General features: G+C 34.4%; 1 protein-coding gene across 4 annotated transcripts in view; it reads left to right on the plus strand.

Annotated features, from left to right (window-relative positions):
• Positions 1–11,249, plus strand: part of LOC105204961 (kinesin-like protein KIF21A) — a 65,371-nt gene that overhangs the window by 51,799 nt on the left and 2,323 nt on the right. For 3 of the 4 annotated variants that reach the window (XM_039449946.1, XM_026139694.2, XM_026139693.2), the window contains 4 exons: positions 1,798–1,966; positions 7,198–7,303; positions 7,399–7,953; positions 9,437–9,707. In XM_039449946.1, the coding sequence (XP_039305880.1) occupies positions 1,798–1,966; positions 7,198–7,303; positions 7,399–7,953; positions 9,437–9,707 (1,101 nt within the window). Of the gene's footprint in view, positions 1–1,797; positions 1,967–7,197; positions 7,304–7,398; positions 7,954–9,436; positions 9,708–11,249 lie in introns of those variants that run through there. The other variant, XM_026139695.2, reaches the window with a different exon arrangement.

Here is an 11,249-nt window from a genome sequence, read left to right on the forward strand (position 1 = left end):
TGTCACGCGTTGTTCATGCATGTATGTGTGTATACACACATTTGTAATGAAAAAAGATACATTTCCATATATAGATATTGTATTAAAAAATTTCATTTTCATAAGAAAACGAGGGAACGAGCAGCTCAGAGTGACAATCTAGCACCGCTCGCCGCTAGCGAGTACCCTCTTGCTACTTCTCCTTCCTTGCCGCGCCGCTCGCAGGCCGCAGCTGCTGCTTTTCTCTTCTCACCGCACAGCGCCGCGCCTACAGCCGCGGCTGCCTACGTCTCGGCGACCGGCGGGCGGTCCTTGCGCGCGGTGATACGTGCTTATTCGCAGACTTTATTAATTTTTTTTCGTTAACTATGGCAAATATTAAAAAATGGTACAGGACTTTTCTGCTCAGTTTTACTTGATCTATCAATCCACGAAACCACGGGCGGTAGTTACCTAACACCTTGTATATATTATATACAGGGTGTCCCAGATCAATGTATAAAGATTATCACGATGAGGTAGAAGGGATCAAGATAAATAAAAAAGTCTAATATCATTTTGCGATATTTGCAATAATTTTTGAGTAATAAAATATTAAGGTCAGCCGAATAAAAGCGCGCGGAGAGACAAGCGGTTGTTCGTCTGAGCCGTAGTACCGCCCACTGCGACCCGACTGTAGGCGACGGTAAGTGGCGCGCGGCGAGGGAAAGGATAGCTTGGCACCGCACCGCGTCGAGTCGGGCAGTCTTACGGCTCAGACGATCAACCGTTTTCCTCTCCGCGCGCTCTTATTCGGCTGACTTTAATATTTTATTACACAAAAATTATTGCAAATATTGCAAATTGTTATTAGACTTTTTGATTAATTTTGATCCCATCTACCTCTTCGTAGTAATCTTTATACATTGGTCTGCGACATCCTGTATATACAGTGGCATGCAAAAGTTTCCGGCCAGTGACATTTTGTACTCTAATTTATTAAAAAACAGCCTAATAAAATTTTGATAATTATCATTGTTTTACTATATTATTTCATTACCTGTATCTTATACTCATACCTGATAATTATGAAAATTTTATTAGGGTTTTTTTTTAATAAATTAGAGTACAAAATGTCACTGGCCGGAAACTTTTTTACGCCACTGTATGTATGGGTGTGTGTGAGCGTGTGCGTACGTGCGTGCATGTGTATGTATTCATGTACACACTTAATATAATGTGAAGCATATATATCTTATAATAATTGTATTTCGTTTGTAAATCATGTCCTTAATAATATATCTAGATTTATGTATCTATAAAAATAAGTATGTATATTAACCGATTTTATAGTAATATATGTACACACACATACACACACACACACACACACACACACACACACAATTATTGCAATAAATCTAACACAATATGTTACTTTCATCTACTTAACATTAAATTATTATATTAATAATTGTAATCAGAGACAATATTATTTTATACATGTATTTCTAATATGTATGCACATAAGAATTATATTTTTTATAATATAGAATAAAGAACAAATGACAAAATTTTAAGATGCAGAAATATATGATGGCTGTCGAAAGATCTTTTTGGCTGCTCCTTATTTACATATTTCTAAGTACGAAATGTGCATTTGATAAGTAATAACTGAAATTAATAATTATGCTTAATTGTGCCCTATTTCTATACTGATGGACTAAATTAACGTTTCTTTATCTTTCTTGCGCACGCATGTTTAATATAATTTTCAAGTCGGCATGATTATTAGCCAAATGCCGGCTAACTAATACGCTAACATAACACACCTATTAGGGAGCAGGTAGCGAATATGGATATATCTTCACCTCCTGGGTCACCGACTACGTACAGACGATTCAATAACCGCGAAGAGAACGTATTCTCCAGACTCACTGCAAACAAACAACTAATCGCGTCTGAACCACAGCCAATGAAAGGAATTATCTCCCAGTACCAGGGCAAAGTAAGGCACAACCAGGTAACCCATATAGCACAGAAAGATTGCAGAACCATTGCAGAAACATTGCAGATATGTTTCATTGTAACATTACAAAAACATTGCAAAATGTTCCTATAATTTTGCGGTAAACGATAAAAAATCTGCTTTGAATGTTGTAATACAAAGTGTTGTAATGCAATGTTGCTACAATATTACAATGTAACATATATATTTAATAATATACTTTGTAGTGTCATGATAATTAGTTCAGGTGTTTTTAATTAAAGTGAATCTATAGGACATGTATACAACAATTAAGAAAATACTTATATAAATTTTGCAATGCACTATTAATAACGTATTATTTTAAACATTAATCCGTTACATTGGACTGACAAAATTAAAACACAAGACTAGTAAGTCTATGTCAGTCATAGCGGTTCTTGGTGCCGAATAATAATTTTTTAATTTTTAATTTTAATTTGTTGCTTGACAAAGAACGTTTATTTAACTTATATTGGTTATTGCGAGAAAATATCATCACACGCCTCGGTGGTCGGTTGCCCGCACGGAATTCGGGAAATCTAGGTTCGAACTTTGGCTGAAGTGTTATTTTTTCGCAATAAAATCATTTACAATTTTCCGAGGTGAGGGAATATTATATATGCTTCTTATAACATTAATATTGCTATTCTGACTTTATGACTGTGTAACGCTGGTACTTTTCCAATGCGGCGGGAGTATCGGGATATCTTTCGGTGCGTTGGGATATCGTGATCGGTTGCTCGGATGTGCTCGCCGGATGCCAGGGTTTTTCGGTAGTAATGAGAACTCCGTGTTGAGTACAATACTGCAAACGTAATATATTTATCGGATGTAACTGAAATACACAAGTAATAATAAGGCACCGGAGTGCTCGGTTAAACAATAATCGGACCCGCGCAAAATAAAAGAACGGACAAAATATAATTCGCGGCGTAACTTAATATTTAAACCAAAGAACGGATTCGGATAACTAAAGAAACGGACGGACTGGCATTATGCGCTATGCGCTCGGAGGTAATAATCGCAGTCGCCGTGAAGCGGCTAACTTAAAGTGCGGTTAAACGGGCCTTGATTGGCCCGCGCAACGGACGGTCGCGATCGCGGAATCGGCGACGCGCGGTGCAGCGGACGGTTCTGCGATACGTGAGAGCGGTCGACGTTAGAGACCTAAGTGGTCTCACCCGCGGGGTGTTGTCACCCCGTGGGGAGCAGGTTTACGGATTGAGCCGGAGGACGGCGTCGAGTATTCCCGACGACGGTGTTGGTCTCGAGAATCCCCGAGAACGGACTTGCGGGACGGACGGTTCCTATTGGCCGAGAATACCCAGCCGCGGAAACGACGAGTATTCCCGTCGCGGACGGAGGATGGGATCGGCCGAGTATTCCCAGCCGTTAGGACCGACGAGTATGCCCGTCGTGAGATAGTTGGAACAAGAATGCCCATTCCCGAGGAAGTGCTTGAGAATACCCAAGTTAAGGAGCGCCGAGGATACCCGGCGCCCGGCACAGGAGCGGAGTAGGTGCGAGATCGGTGGCTCGGAGCGATCTGATTTCGGCTGCCCGCTGCCGGCTTATATAGTGGTCTGCGCGGTCGGACGTAGGTACTAATCAGCGCGTGCGGTTGAGCCGGCCGGAGTGGGAACGCTTGCCGAACGCGGCGCGCGGCACGCATGGTAGCGCGTGATCGCGGCAAGCTTAGCCGAGCGCGTGCACGTGCTCGGTCTTACGCGTTGTGTTCGGCGTTTAGATCGGAGTGGCGGGGCGGCGGAGGGGCGTAATGTTACAACTGTGTTTCAAGTTTGATGAATATACGGCACGCAGTTTGACTTGAAAACTGTAAAAATTTAAAAATTATTATTCGGTATCAAGAACCGCTTTGACTGACACAGACAGGCCTACGTATATTATTTTAATACACACACGCACTCATGCAAAACACGCAGTTGTCCCGTTCCAATGTCGTCTACAGAATCAATTATTTGAATTACGAAGCATCACATGTGCGGCAAACATGTAGATTATTAAAAAACAGAATAGAAGGACATATAAATTACATAAGAAGAACCATGACACAAATTTTATTACGAAACATCGCGTAAAATTCTCCCACGAATTTGACAGGAATGGAACGACATTTTGGACGATGACTTACAGTTTAATAAACGGCTCATATCTGAAATAACACACACACACACACACACACACACACACACACATACGCGCGCGCGCACACACACTCGCATACACACGCTCGCACACACACGCTCGCACACACACGCTCGTACACACACGCTCGCACACCCGCATGCACACACACACTCACACACACAACTACTACTACTAAAAAAAATAGGGAACACGTTCCAGACACCAAAAATTAGGCTATTTTCAAATGGCTGTAACTCGACGAAAAATCATCGTAGATAAAAAATAAAAAAAAGTATTTTGAAGTTTCAACTTTAACGCTTTATCAACAGATTTTCAAAGTTCTTTTAACTTTCTTGTCTTATGCAGTAAAAAAGCACACCTTGTTTTGTTCCTTAAATTTTCGTATCTTTGACACTTTACAGCTCGCCAAACGAATTTTTTTCAAACAATTCAAGTAAAGCTTTATAAATTACAATATTTTGCTTACAAAATGCTTTTTTTAAAATTTCTCTACGATTTTTTTTGACTGAGTTACGCAACTTTGAAGCTAAACCTGCACTTTTTACAAATGATATCCGTACTCGGTGAAAATTCATCGTAGACAAAAAATTAAAAAAGCATTTTAAAGCTCGCAGTTTTAGCTTTAACTTGCTGCTTTGCCGTTCGAATTCTACTTAACCAAAAAAGTTGATCAATTATATCAATCTAAAGAGGAAATTTCAAACTTTTTTTACGTCCTGGTCTAAACCTCATTCCGTCTTCATGCAAGCGTTCGAAACTTCATATGGGGTCAGAGTTATTACCGGGAATATCTTCATATTACTATTAATAGGTTTAATTATGGACAAAAAATTGTTTTAAGTTTGAACTAATATAAATTTTGGACGTAAACAAGGTACGAGGGAGAAGAGTTCACAGCCGTTAAATTTGTTCCGATTCAATATTTCACTGAGGATTCACACTATGGATCGAAATGTCCTTACGCTATAGAATTGTAACAACTGTGCATGTCAACATCGATTTTGTATGAAAAATTATATTTATTATTATTGAGACGACGGAAAATCTTATATAATAATTTTATTATATTCGCACCAACAACACTAGGCTCGCATTGACAAATTTATTTGAGTTATTCAAAACTTATATTTTTTTCAAATTTTTAAAAATCTGACGCAAAGTTAGTACATGTGTTTACATCAGTTGATGTAGCTTGGATATTAATAATGGTAACGATAATGCGCCAAATGACGGTATGCTTGTAATAGTTGCTGCTAGTCAATGTCCCTTGATATATGTTCAGTCTATTAATTGATTGGTGCGCTATTACAAAAGTTCGATCTTTTTTTGAACATACTATATACATGTTCCACAGAGTGTTCGTGATTCAAATAATGTAATTTTTGAAGTACTTTAGAAATACATTAAAATTCAATATTAAAACTTTACTATGAATACAAAATTACAAAATTAAATTGTATTTTGGTTCGAAAAATTTCTTTAATTGCGGAAATTGTTACTAACAAATATTTTGAAAAAAAGTTACACGTGATCAATCACGTAGACTTGTACATAAATTGTGCAGAAGACTTTTATAGAAAATTGCTAATAACTTGAGAAAATGTACATACGTACATAAATGTTTATACATAAAACCTTAGCATAATTTATAGCAGTTTATTTTCACAACATATGTACACTCGGGAACAAAATTAAGGAATCACCTATTGTGACTCCGAAAAATAGGCGTAATTTAAGAGAGTGTAACTTTGTCAAAAAGGATCGTAAAAAAATTTAAAAAAAACAGCATTTTAAAACTTGAAATCTCTAGTTTTGAGATTGATAAGTCGTTAAATGATTTACAGATTGTTGACGAAGTTACGCGGATTCAAATGGGAATGCGTCACATCTCAAAATTTTTTGCAAACTTTGCAAAGCTCCACGGCGTGAAATAAAAATTCCACAAAAATGCGGTTTACAGCATTCGAAAGCGTAAAACTTTACCTTTAATTTGCGTTTTTGTTGAGCGTTGTACGATTTTTATTCACTGAATTATTCAAAATTGAAGCAAAGAGGGCCATTTTTGCTTCAATGTTGAATATCCGCATTTATGTGTAATTTTTATTTTGCGTCGTGGAGCTTTGCAAAGTTTGTAAAAAATTTTGAGATTTGACGCATCCCCATTTGAATCCGCGTAACTTCGTAAACAATATGTAAATCGTTTAATGACTTATCAATCTCAAAACTTTAAAGATTTCAAGCTTTAAGGCTCCTGACTTCTCAGCCGAGAACTCCGCGTTGACGGTAGCGACATTTCGTCGCGGACAAAATTAGAACTAATACACGTGAAACGTAACAGATCGACGATGAAATGTTATCGTGCATGTCATTTTGTTATTATGTGTTTCATTGTGAAAATATGACTTGTCTCGTATTTACCAAATTCGTAAAAATGGACCGCGAGTAAAGTTTCTTTGAATTTTATACATAAAAGTACATTTTTCACTCCTTTTAATAGCTATCCGTGTGTTTTCCTGTCTGAATAGACGTTACTTTACGTGCTTTTTACGACTATTTACTGACTGCTAGGCGGAAAAAGGATAGTCGTGACCGATATTTAGAAGTGTTTTAAAGTCATCTGCTTAGCCTGTTTTATCCAAATTGGCTTTATTTACAAATGGCATGTCGGACAAAATTACGTGTCATTTCACGCAATTTCTCGCTTCTGACGTCACGACTTCAATATGGCCGCGGCGAGTACTCAGGAGCCTTAAAATGTTTTTAAAAAAATTTTTTTACGATTATTTTTGACAAAGTTACACTCTCTTGAATTACGCCTATTTTTTGGAGTCAGAATAAGTGATCTCTTAATTTTCCCAAGTGTATAATATTGTAATTATTAAAATTATATTGTATATCTATATTTTAACAATGTTTCTGAAACTTTTCAATATGCATGATTGTAATAGTCATGCAATGTAGTTGTCAAATTCTGTGCTTATGGGAACGAGCTTTCTGCTTCTCTTTCCGGAACTAAGTGTTAGATATGATTCTTCTATCAGGCGCAACCACGAGCTATTTTGCAATGTTCTCACGTTGCGGAAGGACATAGCAAGGCCGTTCTTACTATATGCGTGACGTCGGATTTACTTTTCAGCGGCTCGAAAGGTGATGTGAATGCAGATCGAACGATATCGAGAGAGCTATATTTGATTAAATATATAATCGCAATGACAAATAAGTTATATTTTGTCAACTTTCAGATCGCACCGTGAAAGTATGGGACTTAGAAACGGGAATTGAAAGTTTGACTTTAAGCGGACATCCTAATAATGTCGTCGCTGTAAAGTATTCCGCTATTCACCGGCTTCTGTTTAGCGTATCCGCGGCATACGTTAAAGTCTGGGATTTAAGAAGTGGTAGTAGCTGCATAAAAACGTTGTTCTCTTCGGGTCAAACTCAGGCCGGCCCTATTGCATTATCGACTCCGTCTAGGATGCTTCAAGTTCCCATGGGCGAAACAACAATTAACGATTTAGCACTTAGCTTGGATGAGCAGGAGCTGTACACTGCAGCCAGCGATAAAGTTAGGATATGGGATCTTCGTAAATTAACGTACACTGCTAGATTAACCACACCGCACACAGCAGCTGTTATGTGTTTAACTGTTGCCGAAGATGGTAGAGTAATAGCGGGTAGCAAAGATCATCTGATATCTCTCGCTGAGCCTAATATATCCGGACCGTCCGTTAGTTTAGCGCCACCGCATTATGATGGAGTTCAGTGTTTAGCGACAATCGGTTCTACATTATTTTCCGGTGCGTCATCTCCGCATAATCTCCATATAGCACATAAACGTTGATTCAACATTTCAGAAATATGGTTTACAAATAACTTATTACTTGCAATATTATAGTTACAGTTTTTTTTAATGACTAATTTCATTCCTTTTTTTCTATCTATAAATATAACAATTTTATATACATATATGAACTCGTAACTAATTTGAGTAGTTATTAATTACATTTTTTAATTATATTTTAATCGTTATTAATTAATTACATTTTTATCGTTATTGCACATATGACATTTTATTTATCAATATATATGTTGCATTCAACAGAATAAAATGATAAATCAGTTTCGAAAATGGCTATAGCTATCATACGTATAAACATTAAAATTCAAATTTTACTTTTTAAAATTCTGGACCATTAGAATTTACGAAAATTTTATCGAAATTGATATTTGGTAGACTGTTGATCTAAAAATTTTTGTTACAAGTTTATTAGTTTATTATAAATTATTAATTCAGTTAATATGTTAAATATATTTTGATTTTAAGTTTTTAAATAACTGCTGTATAAAATAATGTAGCATATAATCAAGTGTTTAGTAATTTAATAATAATGTAAAAAATGTAAGATTTTATTTATTCAAAACAACAATGCATAAACATTACAAAAAATTAACCAAAAAAATAATTGAAATCCTAGTATGACTCGTTATTTTTTACCTATAACTGTAATTATATTATTTTTTAGAGTCGGTAACTTGCAACGATAATAAGTTATTTTTGACAAAAAAATGCAACTTTGTAACTAATTATTTCTACAAAGTAATTTTTCTAATTTTAGCAGAAACGTTGATTTACAATATTGCGATTATCAACGTAGATTTAACATTGAATTTAATTCCTTCAATTAATGTCTAGTGAATGTCTTACAATTCAACACTCGGAAATATTGAATCAATATTTATGTTATTAAAACGTACTATATAGTATAGTTTTAAAAGTTGGTTTTTTCCGAGTTTTTTTATATATACGCGTACACACGCACATAAACAGTAGTTTTGAAATTCAGAAGAATCAATTTTAAATAATAAGGTTTAATGTTATATTTTAAATTTAGAATCTTTTTCCATGTTATGGACAATTTGGAAATATATTTTATTGCATCCACTTTTATTCATCGAGTTTTTTAACAATGTAAAAGTAATTACAGTTTTAAATCTGTAATATGTGCGCGTGTGTGTATGCGCGTGCGTGCAAATAATATTATTTCTTTTTAATTTTCAAAGATATTAATTTGATACTCAATATTGTTTCAGTGTTGTAACAACATTAATAATCAATGAAAAGAGATCAATATTTCAATGCGTTGAAGAAACATTTACACTTTAATATTTAAATTGCTACGTTTCAGTAACGTTCTTTTTAATGTTTTGTGCTATATGGGATCGTTTTTGTCTACTATCTATATCACGTATTCATGTCAATCATTCATTATTGATCTTCAGGCTCTAGAGATATGTGCATTAAACGATGGGATCTAAGCAAAATGGAATTGGTACAATCCCTGAACAATGCCCACAAAGATTGGATTTTGGGATTATGCATGATAAATAACGGTTCTATCATGATTTCGGGATGTCGTGGTGGTACATTAAAGGCATGGTCAGTTCCTAAGGATCAATTAGGGGAATGTACGCCTATCGGAGAAGTGCGAGCGCATGTTTCCGCTATCAATGCTATCGCGACCAATCAACAGCATATATTTACAGCAAGCAAGTAAGAGAACCCAAATATTTTAATACTTTTATATTCAGTTCTGTGTCGAAAAAAACAATATTCGACAATAGCTGTTCGCGGAGCGAACTAAAATGTACCTAGGCTGAATATAGAATAAAGCTTAATTTATTTTATTTTTTAAAAACTTTATTTAATGGAGCTTTTAAAATAGAATTTTTAAAAATAGAATTTGAAAACTCTCAACTTAATAATTTTTTAAAAAATAGAACAAATTAAATAGACCTTATTTAGCCCAGATAGTTAACTTCAATAATAGAATGCGAATAGTTCGAATTCGAATCAAATCGAATCACAATGGGTTTGATTCATTTTTGAATCTAAAAGGTTCGAATTCGAATAATTCAAAAATTTCAAAATTTTTATCTTCCCCGCGACGAATCTTGTATTAACGTGTACCAATTTTCGTACCTGATTGTTGATTTTCAAAACTTTTTTATCATTTTTAAGTTAGTAAAAAATTTGTGTATCTTTTAAATTATTAAAAAATTTGTGTACATGATAAACAATCATTTTCGTAAATTTGTTTCAATATTTTATAGGTTTGTATGTAATTTATAGAATTATCATAACTTCATAGAATTTAGAACAAATTTTGTTCCATTATATTTTTCTAATTGAAATGCACTGAAAAGTACTGTCACTTCGATAGTAACATAATATTGTATATGTATTCAATACACATTTATTAGTATAATACTCCACACTTGTGTATAGTATTATTATTAATATTATTATTATATTATTATATTATATTTATATTATATTATATTATATTTATTATACTATAAATTTCTATTTAGCACGTCCTTTTTGTGAACATTTTTTAAATTTCTTGTGATTAATTTTTTCGTCTATTAAAAAGATCTGTAACGTCATTAAAAATATTTTTATTATGTTCAAATTACTACGTAATTCAAAATTTAATTTGATTCGTATGCGAATCAATGAGATTCGATTCGAAAAGAGTGAAACCAAGATGTGCCTCATTTTGATTTATTTGTTAGTGAAATCGAAGGTTGAAATGGATATCAGATTAAAAATTTCAACGAGCAGCTTACAAATATGTAATTTTTATGGTGATTCCGTTTCTAATTCCAGAGAAAATAATCCAGAAAGGTTTCAATTTTAAATAATTTCAAGCTGATTTTTAAATACAAAAGCCTAAAAAAATCATTTTTTTAAGCTATGCAATATTTTTTATACATGTTTAGGTCAGTTTTGGAATACAATTCATCCAAAACCAATCAGAAATAGGTGTTCCAAATGGAACATGTCATTTCTGATAAGTTTTGAAAATGGAATTTGTTATCAATGAATTCTACAATTTTTAATAAGGATAGAATTTCAAATCATTAAAATTCGTTAAGACAACCAGAAAAACCTCAAAAGCAGAACATTTATTTACACATAGGTGATTGAAAAGAAAACAACAAAGAACTCGATAAGAAGACGATGTAATGGAATCTTTTTGGTCAATTTTCTCGGAACCACAAACCGAATCATAAAAATTACATGTTTGTA

The sequence above is a fragment of the Solenopsis invicta genome, chromosome 5 (genome assembly GCF_016802725.1).
Source record: "Solenopsis invicta isolate M01_SB chromosome 5, UNIL_Sinv_3.0, whole genome shotgun sequence".
Classification (NCBI taxonomy): Eukaryota; Metazoa; Arthropoda; class Insecta; order Hymenoptera; family Formicidae; genus Solenopsis; species Solenopsis invicta.